General features: G+C 41.1%; 1 protein-coding gene across 9 annotated transcripts in view; it reads left to right on the top strand.

The window, feature by feature from the left end:
• Nucleotides 1-18,559, top strand: part of E75 (ecdysone-induced protein 75) — a 266,115-nt gene extending 247,556 nt beyond the window's left edge. For 7 of the 9 annotated variants that reach the window (XM_012283637.2, XM_076537556.1, XM_076537559.1 and 4 more), the window contains 3 exons: nt 11,759-11,903; nt 14,063-14,304; nt 14,511-18,559. In XM_012283637.2, the coding sequence (XP_012139027.2) occupies nt 11,759-11,903; nt 14,063-14,304; nt 14,511-16,496 (2,373 nt within the window). In that variant the 3' untranslated portion in view covers nt 16,497-18,559. Of the gene's footprint in view, nt 1-11,758; nt 11,904-12,551; nt 12,741-12,760; nt 13,752-14,062; nt 14,305-14,510 lie in introns of those variants that run through there. The other 2 variants (XM_076537562.1, XM_076537561.1) reach the window with 2 other exon arrangements.
• Nucleotides 18,560-22,234: the final 3,675 nt, after the last annotated feature.

The following is a 22,234-nucleotide window of genomic DNA, read 5'->3' as shown; positions in this document are numbered from 1 at the left end:
GAGTAAAGGGATGGAAAAACGGGGGAAGATGGCCCAGATCTCGGACGTTGCCCTCCATGACACTTTTCGTGCACGCGTCACTGACCTGGGCTCAGTTTTGCCGCACGAGAGATTCGCGGGACGCGATAAAAGGCACGGCACTCTCGAATAGGCGGTTCGATCTAGCTGATCTGAGCACGCTAGGTTTCGACGATTATGAAAAGTAATTAGGGAGACGAATTTCGGGAGATAAGCGACGTTGGCGGACGTTGTAAACTTTATGAATTTTTATTTGAAAACAGGCAATGTTTTTTAGATATGATTTTATTCAGGTTTTTTGGGTGGAATTTTTTTTTAGTTTGAACTGTTTGAGTTAGCTTTTTAAATGTGTAGGTTAGTTCTGTCAATGAAATTTATTAAATTAAGTTAGGTTAGGTTTATAGGGTAAATTTGTTGAATTATTATGTGTGTTGAGTTTAAGTTAGGTTAGGTTAGATTTTTAAATATGTAGAGTAGGTTAGGTTTTGTCATACAAATTTGTCAGATTAATTTAGGTTAGACTTGTAGTTTATAGTTATTGAATTATTAAGTGTGTTGAGTTTAAGTTAGGTTAGGTTAGATTTTTAAATATGTAGAGTAGGTTAGATTTTGTCATACAAATTTGTCAGATTAATTTAGGTTAGACTTGTAGTTTATAGTTATTGAATTATTAAGTGTGTTGAGTTTAAGTTAGGTTAGGTTAGATTTTTAAATATGTAGAGTAGGTTAGGTTTTATCATACAAATTTGTCAGATTACTTTAGGTTAGGCTTGTAGTTTAAATTTATTAAGTTATTAAGTGTGTTGAGTTTAAGTTAGGTTAGGTTAGTTTTTTGAATATGTAGAGTAGGTTAGATTTTGTCAGTCAAATTTATTAAATTAATTTAGGTTAGGTTTTTAGTTTAAATTTATTAAGTTATTATATGTATTGAGTTTGGATTAGGTTATATTGGGTTTTTAAATATGCTGAGTTTGGGTTAGGTTTTGTCATACAAGTTTGTCAGATTAATTTAGGTTAGGTCTTTAGTTTAAATTTATTAATTTATTAAATTAACTTTCTCTTTTAAATATGTTGAGGTTAGGTTATGTTTCCTCCTTCAGACTTATTAAATTAATTTAGGTTAGGTTTCATAGTTTAAATGTATCAAATTAAAATAAATTATCTTCTAGTACTATTATAAAATTTATTAAATTTAAGATAGGTTTTGTTACTTAAATTTTAATAAAAATGGTTTAAGTTTCAATGTTAATGTAGATTGAATTAGGTTACTTTCAGCAGTCAAATCTGACAGGTTAGTTTAGGTATTAAATGAACTAACATTAAATTTTGTCATCTGAATTAACTCACCAAGTTAAATTCCCAAAATTAATATTCTAGTTTATTTAAATTTTGGTACGTGTTGAATATTACGAAGCTAGGAAAAAGCGCGGTAAATTTGAATTATGAAAACGTCATTACTTTTCCAACAACAGTGAAATTAAATAAAATTCATACTTTTCATGTCTCTACTAAATTCATTTATCTTTCATGCTCCATGACTACGATTTTGATTACTTCTTATTTTTCTATTATTTCCTGTGATTATTCATTTCCAACTATTTTACAATTGCAATTTTTCACACAATTACTATAATTCATAATTCACATTCTGATGTTTATTTGTTTACTCACTTGTTAATTTAGTCATTTACATGATAAATAATTCTAGTTTCAAAATTAATTTACAAATATTCATTAATTCAGGAAAATTATATAATCGACGAAAGTTGAAAGTATTATGGACTGTTTATTTACATAACTATAAAACTTCTAGTTAAATTAATATTTATTTATTTTAATAATTAATACTTGTAGCGTTATATGAAGCTCACATTAATTTTACTATTTTAAATTTTCCATAAAATTTTAAAATATTGTTAGCACATATCACTACATATGTAGAATACATCATATGACATGTGTAGCACATATCACTACATATGTAGTGAAAGCATGTATAGTGATGACATATGTAGTTATACATATGTGGAGAATACGTTATTCTACATATTTAGCATATATTACTACATATGTAGAATACATCATATGACATGTGTAGCACATATCACTACATATGTAGTGATAACAGGTATAGTGGTGACATATGTAGGGGCACATATGTGGAGAATACCTTATTCCACATACTTAGCATATATTACTACATATGTAGAATACATCATATGACATGTGTAGCACATATCACTACATATGTAGTGATAACAGGTATAGTGGTGACATATGTAGTGATACACATGTGGAGAATACCTTATTCTTCATATCTAGCATATATCACTCTGTATAATTAGCATATATCACTACATATGTAGAATACATCATATGAAGTATGTGTCATATGTCATATAACAGTAGTGACATATGTAGTCATACATATGTGGAGAATACCTTATTCTACATATTTAACATATATTACTACATATGTAGAATACATCATATGACATGTGTAGTACATATCACTACATATGTAGAATACATCATATGAACTATGCGACATATGTCATATAACAGTAGTGACATATATAGTAATACATATGTGGAGAACACGTTATTCTACATATTTAGCATACATCACTACATACTCAACATATATGCATGTGTGAAATACCTCATCCACACATTCAGCCTATACCACACACATAATTCTACCAACAAAAATCACAAAATGAAATCAGCAGTGCAATCCCATTACATCAAACTCAACAAGTATACATTCCTCAAACCAACAACCCCCAGATTAAACAAGACGCAAGCACACAGTATGCATCGTCGATGACCTCTCAACTCCCCGTTAGAATTCGGCTCGAAACCCGCTCGCGAAAGTCTCGTTATAGTGCCGAGTAGAATATGGCGGGCTAAAGCCACGGGGTGTCAGAGGGTAAGGCACGTTCCGTGTGGGCGATAAAATAGAGGTTTCTTAGTCTTTTTTTCTCCGGGCGGCGTCGACGTTCCTCTTTAAATCTCTGTGCCGGGACAATCACCGGTGGAGGTGCGCGTTGACTCTTTTTCCGGAGGGTTGAAACCAGGCGACCGGTGCATTAACCCTCCGGTCGTCGACCCCCGAGCCAGTTACGTCACTCGGTGGTTCCCTCCTCCCCCTGGTGCCTCCCCCACCTCCCCGTTCTCCCACTCCCGCAACCTCCTTCTCCTCCCCGCCTACTCCCCACCCTCCGACCCTCCTCCTCCGGCTAACCGTCATTTTTGATGTCGTAACGAGTCGTGATCTCATTTTCATTTGATTGCGCGGGTATTTCGGTGCTCGCTCGGGGTTACTGACCCCGGTGCATCTACTTTAGAATCGGGTCAGCCGCTTATTATCGTGGTAGGTGTTCGCTCGACGCGGTATCTCCGGCCGGACAGAGCGGGAGTGCTTCAAGATAACGTTGCCCCGCCGTGCGGAATCGAACGTCACGCTTCTATGCCCGATAAAGCCACCCCGTGAAACACGACACCCCGTGCTCGATTCCGATTCGAGACCGTTCGAATATCTGCGATCCTTCGACTTTGGATATACGGAATTTGAATATTGGCACTTTAGGTCGTTGTATCGATACTTTGACTCGTGGTAGCGTTACTTGTAGTCGTCGTATTATATCAGCTTGAGTCGCATATCATATCAGTTTGAGTCGTCATATTGTCACTTTGACTCGACATGTCGTGTGATTTGAGTTGTGGTATTGTATCGGTTCGAATCGTGGTATTATGGCATTCTGAGTTGTAGTAAGTCACTTTGACTCGTGGTAGCGTCACTTACAGTCGTCGTATCATATCACTTTGAGTCGTTATGTCATATCAGTTTGAGTCGCATATCGTCACTTTGACTCGACATGTCGTGTGATTTGAGTTGTGGTATTGTATCGGTTCGAATCGTGGTATTATGGCATTCTGAGTTGTAGAAAATCACTTTGACTCTTGGTAGCGTCACTTGTAGTCGTCGGATCATATCACTTTGAGTCGTTATATCATATCAGTTTGAGTCGCATATCGTCACTTTGACTCGACATGTCGTGTGATTTGAGTTGTGGTATTGTATCAGATCGAATCGTGGTATTATGGCAATCTGAGTTGTAGAAAATCACTTTGACTCGTGGTAGCGTCACTTACAGTCGTCGGATCATATCACTTTGAGTCGTCATATCTTCAGTTTGACTTTGAATGTCATGTCACTTTGACTTGTAGTATTAAGTCACTTGGACTGGGAATATTGTCGGTTTGACTCGTAATATCGTCACTTACAGTCGTCACATCATATCAGTTTGAGTCGTCATATCTTTAGTTTGACTTGGAATGTCATGTCATTTTGAGTTGTGGTGTCATGTCACTTTGACTTGTAGTATTGAGTCACTTTGACTCAGAATATCATCACTTTGACTTGTATTATCACCACTTGTAGTCGTCACATCACTTCAGTTTGAATCGTCATATTTTCTTTCTGACTTGGAATGTCATATCATTTTGAGTTGTGGTGTCATGTCACTTTGACTTGTAGTATTGAGTCACTTTGACTCGGAATATCATCACTTTAACTCGTATTATCACCACTTGTAGTCGTCACATCATATCAGTTTGAGTCGTCATATCTTTAGTTTGACTTGGAATGTCATGTCATTTTGAGTTGTGGTGTCATGTCACTTTGACTTGTAGTATTGAGTCACTTTGACTCGGAATATCATCGCTTTGACTCGTAATATCACCCTTCACAGTCGTCACATCATATCAGTTTGAGTCGTCATATCATCATTTTGATTTGGAATGTCATGTCACTTTGACTCATGGTATTGTGTCAGTTTGACTCGTTGTATCATGTCACTTTGACTCACAATATCATGTTACCTTGGCACCTGATATCATGTCACTTCGACTCACAATATCATGTTACTTTGACTCACAATATCATATTACTTTGACCCACAATATCATGTTACCTTGACACCTGATATCATGTCACTTCGACTCACAATATCATGTTACTTTGACTCACAATATCATATTACTTTGACGCACAATATCATGTTACCTTAACACCTAATATCATATCACTTCGACTCACAATATCATGTCACTTCGACTCACAATATCATGTTACTTTGACTCACAATATCATATTACTTTGACGCACAATATCATGTTACCTTAACACCTAATATCATGTCACTTCGACTCACAATATCATGTCACTTAGGCTCACAATATCATGTTACTTTGACTCACAATATCACGTTACTTTGACTCACAATATCACGTTACTTTGACTCGCAATATCATGTTACTTTGACTTGCGATATCATGTCACTTTAACTCCTATTATCATGTCACTTTGACTCACAATATCATGTCACTATGACCCTAAAATCATGGCTCTTTAATTTCTAATATCACATCACTTCGACTCGAAATATCCTGACGCTCTCGTGACGCACTTATGACGCACTCTTGCCGCACTTGTGACGCACTTTTGTATGCAATGAAACAAAAGCATAATTTCAGTATGACCCACTCTGAAATTTGAATTTTGATCAAGAATATAATATTTTCATTCAGACCTTTATTTTCAAGTCACTTTGACTTGTAACATCATATCAATATTATTAACTAAAAAATAAGATACCACAATTTCTAATGTATAAACAATTCTCATCACAAAAGCAATAAATACCAAAAATGAGAGTCTATAAATTAAATATTACTAACAAATAATAATAATATTTATAACCTAAACTAAACATGTTAAGTCCAAAAACATCATACCAAAAAATAAAAATAAGAAACCAATATACGAAAGTAATCTACATACATCTCGATACAAATCTAAAAAAAAGTAATAAATAACGTTTCAATTATCTCCCTGTCAATTCCTGCGAAAATCATCGAGCCATTCTTGTCCGGGTGTCAGACAGATAAAAATGGGTTAAAATCTCGCGATAGATCGTTGACAAAATAGAAGTTAGCTATTGTAGAATGTGAAGCTGTTTATTTGACACGTCGCTGATGGCTTCGGTTCGAGATCTAAGAAGATATCTTGAGCTACGTGCAAACGGAAAATAGTTCGAGTGGTGACCTCGGCGATCGACTTCCCCGGTATCGATGCCCGGGGAATAGAGCAGTGAACTGTTCGAGGTCAAACGAGAGTATAAAAGCTGGTCGGCCAACGGCACCATTTCTTTTCGACGCTTCTACTGAATTTTGCAAATTCTAGAACGTTGTTCTTCCTTTGGTCGATAAATTGACTTCCTAAATTTTTATTTATTGCGCAAATTTTAGGATTCTTTTTTTAATTGATATGATTGTTTTTATTTATTGTTGTTTAATTATTTTTTTGGGGATTCATTTTTTTTTTATTTTTGTTTTTTAAGCGAATTTTTTTCTGATTCAATTTTATTTTATTATTTCTGTTTTTTAAGTAAATTTTTCTGATTCAATTTTAGTTTATTATTTCTGTTTTTTTAAATAAATTTTTTCTGATTCAATTTTAGTTTATTATTTCTGTTTTTTAAGTAAATTTTTTCTGATTCAATTTTAGTTTATTATTTCTGTTTTTTTAAGTAAATTTTTTCTGATTCAATTTTATTTTATTATTTCTACTTTTTAAGTAAATTTTTCTGATTCAATTTTAGTTTATTATTTCTGTTTTTTAAGTAAATTTTTTCTGATTCAATTTTATTTTATTATTTCTGTTTTCTAAGTAAATTTTTTCTGATTCAATTTTATTTTATTATTTCTGTTTTTTAAGTAAATTTTTGTTTAAACAAATTTTTGTGTAAATTGATGTTTTTATTTAAATTAATTTTTGTTCAAATTTTTTTAATTATTTATTTATTTATTTAACTTAATTTTTATTACAATTTCTTTAATTCTCATTGTTCTTATTAAACTAAATTTTTATTCAATTTTATTAAATTATTTTTATCTTTATTTAACTAAATTTTAATTCAAATTTATTTAACAATTTTTGTTTATATTTCAATAAATTTTTATTCAAGTTTATTTAACAATTCTTGTCTTTGTTTAACCAAATCAATTTTTATTAAATTTTATTTAACAATTTTTCTTTTCCTTCCAATAAATTTTCATTCAATTTTCTTTAATTATTTTTATTTTTACTTAACTAAATTTTTATTCAATTTAACTTAATTATCACTGATTTTATCCAAATAAAAATAACATTTATCATAAAATTAATAGAACTACCATTTTAATTTAATCCAATTTCCCATTAGAAATTCTACAAATAAAAAATCATCCAAATTTTTAAATTCAATTTTGCTGTTACAAGGTTAAGCTACTAACTCCTACTTAAATTTTAATCAACCTCCATAAAAAAAATTGTTATCAAAATACTCTAAACTCTATTCATCGCCTACATTATTCAGAATTCGTCAACTCCACACAAAATATACCAAAACATCAAAACTATAAAATCCAAATTTCTGCTTCAGTTAAATATAAGATGGCGTACAAATGTAGGGGTAAAGAATCTATGGTTAAACCAGATTTGTTTTACCCCGGTGTCCGATCGGCAAACGTCTCTGACCTCAGATCGGTCCCTCTCTCTCGCGAGAGGTTCGTTGCGAATTCTTGGGGTCGTAGGTGCGCGTCGTACCGCGCGCGCGCGCACTCGCGGTTAATGCCCCCGAGCCCGAGCGGAGAGTGTCGCGGCGTTTCGTAGCGCATGCGCCCGCACGGGCGCGCATTATGTACGTCACCGTTACTCCGTTTCGTGTCCTGTCCTCTCCTCTCCTCGGTATCACCGGTTGCACGTCCCTCTCTCTTTGTTCCTGCTTTTCCATCTTTGCCCTCCCCGCGGAGCAGATACACTCACCTTCCCCTACCCTTCGATCTGCCCTCCCCGCTGCTGCCCGCTCTCGAGCGATGCAGTCGCGCGCTCCGGTCGTTGGCCCCGCGACCACGTCGTGTGTATATCCCACACTCTCCTTACCTACATCTATACGAGCGAGTGCACCGACACTACGACAACCGGCTCGATCCTTTCGCGGAAAATAAAAGCGAACCGGTGAACGTGACTCGGGAATTTCTGACACGCCGCTTACCGGGACGGTTTCGGTGCGGCCAAATAACGAGATACGGCGAAAGTTTACTTATGTTTATTATACATATTCAGTTTTTTTATTTATTCTGCTTGTCTTAGGGCCATTTTGAATATCTGGTACAAGCTTATTTCTCAACGGAGTGACCCATGGTCTTAGAAACTTAAATTAAACTGAAATCGAGCAAATTTGAAAATTTTCAATTTTGGCGCTGAAATTTTGAAATTAATATTTTTTCACTGAGAGTCAAAATTTTGGATAATTAAAAAGTTTAGCTGAGGACTACATTAAAGAAGATATTTTTAACCTAACCTAACCCCTTGATCTATAACATCTCAACCCAGATTCAACTCACATTACAGATGAAATATTTTGTTTTTATTCTGAGTAGATTCTTTGCTAGGATTTTTAATGAAACTTGAGATGGATTTGAACTTGACAAGATTTCAGAAAAATTCAAAATTTGTTTTTTAGTGTTAAACCTTGATAAATTATAATTTTTGTTGATATCAACAGAAATCTTAGATTGTATCTTGTATTTTAGATATAGTAAGTTAACTGAAGAATTATGTGGTCAAAAAATGAAGATGGTAATATTTAAAGGAACATTATGTGATTATGTCAATATTTATAGTAACATTATATTATTATGTTAATATTTATAGTAACATTATATGATTATGTTAATATTTATAGTAACATTATATGATTATGTTAATATTTATAGTAACATTATATGATTATGTCAATATTTATAGTAGCATTATATTATTATGACAATATTTATAGTAACATTTGATAAATAATTTTGTTCTGAGGTCCTGAGGAAATTAGTCTGCTTCAGGATAATTATACTAAGCTATTCCTGGTCCAGGTTAGTCTTCTAATTTAGATAGTGCAGATAATCCTATTAAGAAACTAATGATAGAATCATGTGTGCATCCAGAAATGGCTATTTGAGCGATTAGACCTAAAACAGATTCATTCAGATTTGAGACTATATTAGGACAATTCTAGTTGAAATAATAATTTAGTCTAGTTTAAATAGTGGGATATAGCTAGCTAGTATGACTAGTTAGGGAATTTTAGTAAAACTCAAAAAATTAGGGAAAGTACAGTATTTGAGCTGGGTAAAATTTCTAAATAATTTGAGTAAGTTAGAAAAGTTCAAAAATCAGGGAAAGTTTGTTTGAGCAAAATAAGGAAATAATTTGAGAAATCTGGCAAAGCTAAAAAATTAGGGAAAATACTTCATCTGAGCAGGGAAAAATTCCCAAATAATTTGAGAATTCTGCAAAACTCAAAAATTAGGGAAAGTACCTTACTTAAGCTGGGTAAAATTTCTAAATAATTTGAGCAAGTTAGAAAAGTTCAAAAATCAGGGAAAGTTTGTTTGAGCAAAATAAGGAAATAATTTGAGAAATCTGGCAAAGCTAAAAAATTAGGGAAAATACCTAAATAATTTGAGAAATCTAGCAAAGCTAAAAAATTCAGGAAAACATCTCATAAGAGCAGGGAAAAATTCCCAAATAATTTGAGAATTCTGCAAAACTCAAAAAATTAGGGAAAGTACCTTATTTGAGCTGGGTAAAATTTCTTAATAATTTGAGAAATCGACCAAAGCTGAAAAAATTAAGGAAAGTACCTAAATTGAGAAATCCACCAAAGCTCAGAAAATCAGTAAAAGTACCCAAATAACTTGAGAATCCCATAAAGCCCAAAAAATCCGAAAAAGTACTCAAATAATCTGAGAATCCCACAAAACTCAAAAAATCAGAAAAACTCATCTGATAGACCGTTAAACACCAAAGCTAAAAATACCGAAAAATAACAAAATAACGAAACAAAAACATCAAAGTAAGCCACTCATAAAATCTCCAAAATCCCCCCCAAAAAGATTCATAGTACATTTCCCACTGATTCCCTAAGAGAAGAGCAACAGCTTGAACGTATCATCAGAATCCTTCCACGAGCATTTTCCGCTTTATATCTTCGGAATTGAAAAAATGTCCTTACCTGTAGAAGGCATAGTAAGATCTCTCTTTGCGACAAGTATCTGTTTGCATTCGGCTTGCACAATAGAGGCGCGTGCGCGAGCTCGCGTAAGTTAAGGCGGTACGCAAAGGTGGTCGCCCCCTGACCCGTGTCAGGGGGAATGCACAGTTTCAGAGATCGATGCACCGCATTCTCCCACAACCCCACCTCTGCCGGATTCCCGCCAAGCATAGGGTTCAACAGGGGTTGCTGGCCTCGTCCGGGGATCCGCGAGCTGCACTCGCGGCCCGATAACGCTTTGTCGGTCGCGGTGATCGAACCGGGGCGGAATAATCGTTCCGCGACACGCGAGAGGATCTCGAATTTATCTTGACGGTTCCGTAAATGGAACGGGTTTCGCGGAAAACAAACGCGGGTTCATTGGCCCGGGATTTCGAACGTGCAGCTTAACATTGGCAACGCTGACAGTTCATTGACTTGCATCGAACGCGTGCACCGATTGACAGGCCGGGCGAGGAGGTGCAACGGTACATCGTTCTCTCGGGCTGTGCACGAAGTTGAGGTAGGCGAGGTCGCGTGTCTGACGTCACGAGAGAGTCACTTGACGACGAGTGTCGCCAATTCCGTATGCGTACGTGCATACGCGTACCAGCGCGCCTGCGCCCGCCCGAAGAAGATACGCAACGACGACGACGACGACGACGTTCCACGCGTCGTTCGTTACGTAACCGTAGGGTCGTTGACCGATACGCCGGGAACTTCCTCCGCCCTGACCTACCTCTTTTCCCATTCTCAATTAGCGCCGATGAAAAAAACCCAGAGAGTCGCTGTTTATCTCGTTCGGGGGCAAAGGTCGTTCACCCCGATTCTCCGGCCGAAAAAGCCGAGGGGCGCGTTTCGAGGAAGGGAAACACGAGGGTAGGGCGGGCACCTCGAGAGGGTGGTTCCTCGAAGGTAGGGAGAGGAACCCGTTAGTAGAGCGCTCGGAGCCTCTATGGTCACGCGCTCGGTTCCGACGAAGACCGCCGCGATATCGAGGGTTTGCCAGTGCGCGCGAACGGGACAACGAAGAGGGACGGATGAGAAAGAAAGACGGAGAACAAGGGAGAGAGACGAGGAGCGCCAGTGCGCGCAAGGGGGACTCTCACTTTCACGCGGTGAACTGCGGGTGAACGTCCGGGAATTGGGTCAGAGTGTCCCCCACCTCGTCGAGTCAGAGGCAATGTGCCGAGGCTCTATGCTCTCTGTGCTAGAAAGAGCCAGTCCACAGCCAAGCTCCGATACAAACGGTCGCTTCTTTTTACCCCCTCCCCCTTTGGCCGAAAACTTGCGTCTCGACTCGTACGATATCGCTCGAACAGTTACGCTCGATTCGTTGGTGAGTTTGGTGGATCTTCGGACAAGCGCGAGTTTATTCGTCCAACCGTGACAAGTCGAGTTTAGAAGAGTGCGCGTGCGAACGCCACGCGAACGTTAGTCTCGAATCGGGTACGTGTGAAAACCGGGACCACTGACAGCCAGGTGAATTAATGGGGTGCTTGTGCGAATGTGACCTGGCCACCCCGCGCACGGGGACCAACTGCTCGTCGGGGTCCTCCTCGGACAGTGACGGTCAGACTGACGAGGGTTTCGTTGGTGATTCGCAGGGATTCTTCCGGCGCAGCATTCAGCAGAAGATTCAGTATCGGCCTTGTACGAAGAATCAACAGTGCAGTATCCTGCGAATCAACAGGAACCGCTGCCAGTATTGCCGCCTCAAGAAGTGCATCGCCGTCGGGATGAGCCGTGATGGTGAGTCTACTTTTCATTCTAAGCCCACCTTAGTTTCTAAAATCTGGACTGCCGGGTCGTTGACCGTTTGCGTAACGCCGCGACACGGCAAGAGTGTCGCAATGGGCGAAAGTGGCCAGCTCGAGAAAGCAGCGATCGCGATTATATTAACCGATAGCTTTCTTTTCGAAACGATTCCGTCACCCGCTGACCTCTTTCCGCGCAGATTCGACCCGCCGAGTTCAACGACCCGTCGTTGACCGATCCGTGACCCTAGAAACCTACATCATTTTCTTCGCGATTACGTCGTTCGAAAATGCAAAACCCGGAGTAAAGTTCGAGTTGATAGCAACGTGGAGTTGCGGGGTCAATAGTCGGGCATTGCTCGGCTTGCATGCTGCTCCACGTCCGTAGAAAGAGTACCGCTACTCGCCGCTACGTACCCGGTGACCCTTCCACCTCCTTCCACGCTCCCCACCTCCGAGTACATTATCGCGATCATCTCCCGCCTTCCCCCACCGCGTGCCCCCACCAGGACACCCGGAGCGACAACGCGCCGTCGCGTGGCACTACGCTCCATGCGGAGACCTCGCGAACTTCGTCCCCTGATCGTGTTTCCCCCCACTCGCTCTCGTCTCTTTTTGCTCCCCTCCAGTGGCAGAGCCACCTGGTTCTCGGGCGCATGCTCGTCTCCAGTAGTCCCGCCAAACCGAACCGTCTGGCAATTTGCTGGACACTCGCGTGGAAGCCGTCGGACCGTCCGTTTCATGAGAAATTTTTTAACCGCGAAATACAGTTAGCGAATGATGCTCCTCGAGGATGCGTTCGATAGCACGAGCCCGTATAGCGGTGGATCTGGTACGTGACTGTCGAGTACGCGTTATGAATCCGATGAGGATCCGGCAGGTTGAGTTGATCAGAGCGTTCGAGGTTGAAATCCAATTCCGAGGGAGTTAATCTTGTCGGGGAGAAAAAAGAGCGAATATGACATCCAATGACGGAGGAATCGATCGTCCGTGAACAGATAAGTCGTACGACGGCAGCTGGTAACAGGGCAAATAGCCAGAGCGAGGGGTTGCCCAAGGTCGTCGAGGGTAGCTTACCCCCGGCAAAGGAAGTTCGCATCTGCGCACACGAGTGAGAGTCACCTCTGACAACGGAAAGCTTCTCTCTCTCGTTCCTTCATTCTTTGTCATATTCACGCACAAACACATACAGGGAGAAAGGCACACGCGCAGCCAGACGGACCAACACAGTCGCGTACACCCTCTCTTTTCTGGCCGGCTACGTTCCCCGCGTACATTCGCTCGCTATATAGTATATATAGGTCGGCGGTACGCCTCGTGCGGCTGTCGCTGAAACCAAGTTCAAGGCCAAAGGCTCGGCAAAGGCCACAATCGTGGCCGGTGGTGGGAGTCGTTGATGGCTGAATAAGTGGAGGGGCTGTTGAACGCAACCCGCGGAACATCACTCAGTCGGCGGTGATGCTGTCTCGCGTTTGCACGCGTTCTACTGTCCCGCTCCTTTCTTGAACTCTATTCAGCAGCCGTGTGTTTGGCGGCGCGCCGTGCACGCCGCGCTACATTACTAATACGTTGGAGTGACTCGCGGGGGTCAGCCAGCGAATCGTCGTCGGCGAGGATACATTCGATCAGACCGGCATCGTTTATGGTGTCCGTTCGTACATCGACCGGTAGTGATCGTGCCCGATGGGAGACTAGTTTTGGTGCGCGGTGCAGTTCGCTCTGAAGCCACACGCCGCACACGGGGACACGATTAAGGATCAAGCGTTTCTCTTGACCGTCATGGGAGACGAGTTGCCCATACTGAAGGGAATCCTCAACGGAGTTGTCGACTACCACAATGCACGTAGGTGTCCGGTGGAGAACCCGTCTTGCCCTGTTCACTTTCTAACGGAGGATTCGTAGCACGAGTCGGCCACTTTCGTTTCTCGCGCGAGAAAGTCGCTTTCCCCTCTCGATTTTTTCCCCTCCGGGGATCCTGTGCGGTGTTGGTGCGCGGATCATGCACGCGAGTAGCCGAAGGTCGCGTCCGGATCGCCGTGTCCGTTGCATGATTCATCCATTGATCGCATTAACTATTCATCGTGTCCTTCCCTCCGCTTTACAACTGACCGAACTTGACGTCTAACCGTTGGCCATCCGTGTTTCTGCTTATAGCGGTGCGATTCGGCCGTGTGCCCAAGCGTGAGAAGGCCAGGATTCTGGCTGCTATGCAGCAAAGCTCCCACAGCCGTTCTCAGGAGAAGGCAGTAGCGGCCGAGCTGGAGGACGAGCAACGGCTTCTGGCCACCGTCGTGCAAGCCCATCTCGACACATGCGACTTCACCAGGGACAAAGTGGCTCCGATTCTGGTCAGAGCGCGAGAGACACCCAACTATACCGCGTGTCCGCCAACCTTGGTGAGTTCCTTTTGACATTTACCTTCCCGCGTTACACAACCGTTCACACTTTTCGACGGTTTTTACGTTCGCTTACGTCAACGGGCCTTGGATCATCCGAGTACGTTCTACGCGGAAATCGAACCAGTCGTCCTCGGCGAACGAGGAACTTCCTAGACGTTCACGACCTTCGTGCTCATCGGGATCGTTCCGTGTTTCTGTTGCAGGCATGCCCCCTGAACCCTAACCCTCAACCGTTGACGGGCCAGCAAGAGTTACTGCAAGACTTCTCGAAGAGGTTTTCGCCGGCGATACGCGGCGTGGTGGAGTTCGCGAAACGTATTCCTGGCTTTAGCCTGCTGGCACAGGACGACCAGGTCACGCTGCTGAAGGCGGGCGTGTTCGAGGTGTTGCTGGTGCGACTGGCGTGCATGTTCGACGCTCAAACGAACAGCATGATCTGTCTGAACGGACAAGTGCTCAAACGGGAGTCCATCCATAATAGTAGTAACGCGCGATTCCTCATGGACTCGATGTTCGACTTCGCCGAGAGGGTCAATTCCCTGCGACTATCCGACGCGGAGTTGGGTCTCTTCTGTTCGATCGTGGTGATCGCCGCGGACCGACCTGGACTACGCAACACCGAGCTGGTCGAACGTATGCACAATAAACTGCGAAACGCTCTGCAGACCGTGCTAGCCCAGAACCACCCTCAGCATCCCGACATCCTGAGGGAGCTGCTGAAGAAAATTCCGGACCTGAGAACGCTCAACACCCTCCATTCGGAGAAACTATTGGCCTTCAAGATGACCGAGCAGCAGCAGCAGATGCAGGCTCAACAGCAACAACAGCAGCAACAGCAGCAACAAACGCAGCACGTGATCAGTGCCCAGCAGCCGCAGCAGCACTGGCCCATGGAGGAGGAACCACCCGCGTCCTGGGGCTCTGCCTCGGACGTCACCCTCGACGAGGCCGTGAAGAGTCCGTTGGGTAGCGTGTCGAGTACGGAGAGCACCTGCAGCGGAGAAGTCGCCTCCCTGACGGAGTACCACCACGTGCCTCCACCCACCGGCCACCACGCGTCCAGTGCACCTCTTCTGGCCGCCACCCTCGCCGGAGGACTCTGTCCACATCGCAGGCGAGCGAACTCCGGCAGCACCAGCTCAGGAGACGACGAGTTGCACCGCGCATCCTTGTCGAAGACTCCTCAACCGCCTCAGTGTCCGCGTTTCCGCAAGCTGGACTCTCCCAGCGATAGCGGCATCGAGTCCGGCACCGAAAAGCCTGACAAACCTGCGAGCAGCAGCGCGAGCAGTGCCCCAACCTCCGTCTGCTCCAGTCCTCGCTCCGAGGATAAAGAAGTGGAGGACATGCCGGTGCTCAAACGCGTCCTACAAGCGCCTCCGCTGTACGACACCAATTCCCTAATGGACGAGGCGTACAAACCCCACAAGAAGTTCCGCGCTCTGCGCCAGAAGGACAGCGCGGAGGCCGAGCCCGCCGTGATCGTGCAGCACACGCAGTCCCAGCTGCACCTCCACTTGACCTCGCCACCGGCGCGGAGTCCTTCGAACCAGGTGCAGCCCCAGTGCCCGCAGACCGCGAGCCTGTTGAGCAGCACGCACTCCACTCTGGCCAGGAGCCTGATGGAGGGCCCGCGGATGACGGCCGAGCAGCTGAAGCGCACGGACATCATCCACAATTACATCATGCGAGGAGAGGCGAGTCCCCGGTCGCCGGCCGCCTCACCGTCTCCCGCGGAACAGTGCGCTTCCACGACCACCATCACGGCGCGTTCCCCGCAAGGATCTCAAGGTTTGTTGCAATGCGCCACCAGCAGCTACTCGACGACGAGGTGGCCCACCACGTCGGTGATCACGACGACCACGGGCGCCCGGCAGCAGCAGCAGCAGCAACACCAGCAGCAGCAGCACCAACAGCAGTCTTCCTCGGACTACCTCATGGTCGGGAACTCGCCCGCCTCGTCGCCCAGGTACCTGTCCGCGGCGGCAACGAGTAGCACCAGCACGAGTCCGCGGCCAACGTCGAGTACGGCGGCGACGCTAGTGTTGTCCGGTTGCCCCAGCAACATGATGGAACTGCAGGTGGATATCGCGGACAGCCAGCAACCGCTGAACCTGTCGAAGAAGTCGCCGTCCCCGTCGCCGAGGCCGCTCGTAGGGCCCTGCAAAGCTCTGTCCCTCGAAGCGTAGTGGTCTCGCGACGTCGTATGAGCGTGTCGTTGTTCGTGACGTTCCGAGACGTGGAACGCGCGTGTATCGAGCCCACCTATGGAGTGATTCGCAGTCGGTGTTTTGGTGTCGCGGTCCATGCGTCGAACATGCCGAACACGAGAAGTGCCAGGACGCTGCAAGCGCGTGATAAACCAAATAATTTATTAATTTAAACTATTAATGTCGAGAACTGCGCGAGGTGGGAAGGTGGATGCCGGAGTGTCGGCCGTGTGGACGCTTTTTGGGAAAGTGCCGGTCTAGTGCCGTTTATTCATCTACCTACCATCTGTCGATACAAACGACGATAGGTGAGGCTCCCCCGGGAGCAACGAGGGAATGTTACAGAAATCTATCTACATGTGATAATCATGGAAATCGCGCATCCTGTACAGTACTCCACCTCATTCATCGATCATCTACTCTACTATAATTATTGAATATTATTAAAGTAATTAATATTATTGTAACATGTGTAAGGTATAATAATCGTAAAAAACGTTATCATCTTGTGTATGAGCGCGTAGGGAGATGAGAGCGAGAGTGCGAGGGAGAGAAAGTGAGCGTGCATGAGAACCGACCAGAAGACGAACGAACGAATGGAACGTGTGCTTGTGCATGTGAGTCGGGGCAAAATCGCAGCAAACAAAAGATGGCTTCCACGAGCCAGTGGAGCGCGCATTTTAAATTCGAGAATCAAGCAAAAACGTTTTAAGATGTTTCGTTCAAAACATATATATATATGAGACTGACCCGGCCCGCCGCGGCCTCCAGGTCGACCGTACCTTCCGGCCGCTTCCCGAACGGCACCTCCAGCTATATCGCCGGCACATCGAAACGGGGAAGGTACGAGACACCAGCGTGCATGGGTGAGATAGTGAGCAGAGTGGAGAGAGGAGTCGCATGGAAGTCCGGTAGAATCGGCATTTAAAACGGCGCAGTGTAAATAGTAGATCGTAAGGCTAAGTCCTAGAAGGCGCGAGTGGAGTTTTTTGCTTTACGCTCGGTGAGAAAGAGGCAGGAAAAGAGCGAGCGAAGATACGCGGCGGGCCGCCGCCGACGTGTTGTTGAGACGCCCGCCCCGCCCCCCGTTTGCCCCCCGTAGTACAGTCGACGCCGAGAATATCGGTGCAGAACCGTGGCGAAACACACACACACACACACACATACATGCAGACGCGCGAACAAAGACAGGTCAGAGAAACGCGTAGCTAGCATCACACGAAACCAGCCAGCCGAGAATCCGATGGCGAATAGGAAAAATAAGAGAGGAAAAATCGTAGGGCAAAAACTGCTCGATGGGCAGAAAACCGTTGTCTCGCTACTTTTTTCAGCGCAGCACAGATCCCGAAGCTTCGTAGTGAAACACACTCTGTGTATTTATTGTACTCGAGAAAAAAAGTCATTCCCTTTACGCTGTGTATCACTAACCCTTTGCTATAGCCCCTCCGGACTCGTTTGATTCTAGTTGCTGTCACCCCCACGAACAACCCTTATTTCCTTCGCCGTTAGTCATAATCCAGCTAGAGATCATCGGAACCGTTTACGTTGTAGCAAGTGCACACGTGTCACGTATATCGGGGTCAATTTCGCATCGGCCAGACTCACTTGTCCCTTGATCCGACCAAATCTTTTTTATTTACACAGACACATTTCCTCCCCCCGATCCTGATTACGTCCCTGCAAGCGAACTAGCGTTGATATTCGTAATACTTGTTATACATAAACTACACATAATGATTATTATAGTAAACGATACATAAAGTATGATATATTTCTCTATCCATTAAGAAGGAGGATGCAAAGCAGCTGTTGTTTCTGGTGGAACGATTATGAGAAACGCAACGCAAACAAAATAATAAAAATGGTGGTAAAAAAAAAACACATATAATGTACGCGACAAAATAACGAAATACCGAAAGTGTACTGTATTACATGCAAGAATACAAACGCAGCCCCGCATATTGCCCAGTGAGCACGTCGTTTTGTACGCTTGGGAGTTGTGAGGTCGTCTGAATAAACATTGTCTGGTGAATTATACAGAATTACTTGTCTATTATTTATGCGACATTCCCTGTCCTTTTCGTTATATTACATTTTTCGTTTTTACAATTTTTTGGTAACTTGCAATATTATTTGTTGATAGGATTTTGTTTGAAAATTTATTATTAATTGAAGACTTTAAATTAAGTAAAGAGTTTGAGTAAATTGGGATGATTATTTTTATTTGGCAAATTTTATGCAATTTTGGTGAAAATTAATTAATGTGGATTTTTTAATAATTAGTAAAAATTTTATTAATCATATGTAGTTTGTAATATATACAATTATATTGCAATAAATATTTTATAATAAATAAAAAACATTTTGTGTTGCATACAATTTTATTACAATAAACATTACATGAGGCATCACATTTTATTATAAAAAATATTTTATATTACATAAAATAATATTAGAATAAACATTTGACAGTAAATAAAATAATTTTAAAATAAATATTTAAATAAAATATTACAGTAAATATTTTACAATAAATAATAATACATTTTATTAAATATATTGCAGTAAATAAAATTTTACAATAAATATTTCATATTCCATAAAATTATATTAACAACAAATATTTCATGACACATAAATTTTTATTATAATAAACATTATATAATACATCAAATTTTGTTATAAAAAACATTTTACATTACATAAAATATTAGAATAAATATTTTATAATAAAATTGCGTTAAAATAAATATTTCATATTAAATAAAATATTACAATAAATATTTTACAATAAATAATATTACATTTCACTAAATATTTTACAATAAATATTTCATATTCCATAAAATTATATTAACAACAAATATTTTATAACACATAAATTATTATTATAATAAACATTTTTTAATACATCAAATTTTATTATAAAAAATATTTTACATTACATAAAATATTAGAATAAATATTTTACAATAAAATTATCTTAAAATAAATATTTCATATTAAATAAAATATTACAATAAATATTTCATATTGCATAAAATTACATTAGAACAAATATTTTATGATAAATAAAATAGCTATTAAAAAAATCTATATTTTTAGCCATTTTATACATAAGATATAAATTTCATAAATTTTAAATATAAAATACATAAAACACGACAAAATAATTTAAAAAAATAAAATACCATCAAACAAAATATAAAACATGTAAAATACCTAAAATAATAAAGAAGCTAATAATAATAAAAAAAAATGCTTACTCAAAATAAAAATAAAAATAAATGACCACCATATGTTTCAAAATGTCATAACATTTCAATAAAAGCTGAATAGAATGCTCAGGTATAGAAAAAGGAAGCAAGAAGTAAAGAATCAATGTTCCGGCGTCAGGTAGATGAATCACGAGGATTAATTGCTGCACGAGCGCATCATCGGTGCATAATTGGCCCGGGGGGAAGAAATCGACGAGGGGGTAAAAGGGGGTGGTTTTCTTCGTGTTCCAGGAATTTAACGGCCAACGTTTCCGACAACAGCAAATTCCCATAGCGGACAGAGGCGCGTGGCATCTCGTGGGCGTCGGTTGCCACGCAACCTGTCTCACCTCTAGTGAGGGAGACGATACGAGATCTTATCGGTAGTTTCAAACAATTCGATGTTCGATGAGAAAGTGTTGGATGTTCGGTAAAAGTCAAATTTTCCTAATTCCCTAGATTAGTTATTTAGATGTTAAATCTCTAGATTCCCGAATTCTCAGAATTCCCGGATTCTTACATTTCCAAATTTTCAAGTTCCAAATTCCCTAGATTCCTAAATGTTCAAGTTCATAATTCCCTAGATTTCCACATTTACACGTTCCAAATTCCCTAGATTCCCAAATGTTCAAATTCCAAATTTCCTAGATTTCTAAATGTTCAAGTTCCAAATTTTCTAGATTCCCAAGTGTTCAAGTTCCAAATTTCCTAGATTTCCAAATTTTCAAGTTCCAAATTTCCTAGATTCCCAAATGTTCAAGTTCCAAATTTCCTAGATTTCTAAATGTTCAAGTTCCAAATTTCCTAGATTCCCAAATGTTCAAGTTTCAAATTTCCTAGATTTACACATTTACAAGTTCCAAATTCCCTAGATTCCCAAATGTTCAAGTTCCAAATTTCCTAGATTCGCAAATTTTAAAGTTCCAAATTTCCTAGATTCCCAAATTCTCAATTACCCCAATTCCTAGATTCCCTAATTCTCAAATTCCCAAATTCCCTAGTGACCAAATCCCTAAATTTGCAAGTTACCAAATTCCCATATTTCCCAGTTTTCAAACTCCCAAGGTCGCCAAATTCCCAAATTCTGAAAATCCCAATATTCCCTAGATACCAACTCCCTAAATTTCCGAGTCATCAAATTCGAAAATTTCTCAATTTTGAAACTTCCAAATTCCCAAATTCTCAACTTCTGAAAATTCCTAAATCCTTAGATTTCCAAATTCCCTAGTGACCAAATCCCTAAATTTGCAAGTTACCAAATTTGAAAATTTCCCAATTTTAAAACTTCCAAATTCCCAAATTCTGAAAATTCCTAAATCCCTAGATTTCCAAATTCCCTAGTGACTAAATCCCTAAATTCCCTAGTGACCAAATCCCTAAATTCCCTAGTGACCAAATCCCTAAATTTCCAAGTTACCAAATTCCCATATTTCCCAGTTTTCAAACTCCCAAGCTCCCCAAATTCCCAAATTCTGAAAATCCCAAAATTCCCTAGTTACCAACTCCCTAAATTTCCAAGTCATCAAATTTGAAAATTTCCTAATTTTGAAATTTCCAAATTCCCTAAACTCCCAAATTCTCAATATTCCCTAGTTACCAATCACTGAAATCTCGAAACATCACCATGTCCCTAGAATAACCATGTCCCTTTTTTCCAAGAACACAATCGAATCACTATTGAAGTACAGTACTCGAATATTGTTCTAACCCATCGCTACTCACCTCTCTGTGTCCTATTCTGAACTTTTCCCTTGCATCTGCGCCATGCCCCTCTCCCCGAGCTGACATCGTTGCAATATACCGTGCATCCCCTCGGTATTAAGGCACACGCGCCCACCTTCCGCTCGTTGGAAGCTGAAACGTAGGCGGAAAGAACATCAGGACTCGTAATGACGGAATTATCCTGTCGCGTCAGGTTGTTTTCACCGGGATTTCTCTCCTACCCTTTATCTTCCTCCTCTTTTTTTAGTATCGCTGCGTCGTTCGCTCTTTTCAACCGTGCTATTTTCATTCGCCGCTGGTACAAATAATTTGCAATTACGGACAGGATCTTTTTCTCGTTAACAGATGCTATTGCTAATTGCTTTATTCGATGCGGTGCTAAAATTATTGCGCCTGTATTAACTGGCGTTTTATTTAACGAATGCAATGATTTTTATCGTTTACGTTTATTCATTCAACTTATTTCAAGTTCTAATTATTTGGGATCATTTTCTTTATTTACTGATTTGCATTTGTTTATTTTCGTAATTTGCTGAGGTTATTCTTATAAATCACTGATTTGCATTTACGTATTTTTATAACTTGTTTGCATTTGCTTATTTTCATAATTACTGATTTCCTTTTATTTTTATAATTTACTCACTTGGATTTACTGATTTGCATTTACGCGTTTTAAAAATGAACCGATTATATTTATTTATTTTTATAATTTACCGGCACGATTTACTACCACATTTC

Source organism: Megachile rotundata, chromosome 11, assembly GCF_050947335.1.
Source record: "Megachile rotundata isolate GNS110a chromosome 11, iyMegRotu1, whole genome shotgun sequence".
NCBI classification, from domain to species: Eukaryota; Metazoa; Arthropoda; class Insecta; order Hymenoptera; family Megachilidae; genus Megachile; species Megachile rotundata.
This window is presented reverse-complemented; position numbering and strand designations above follow the sequence as displayed.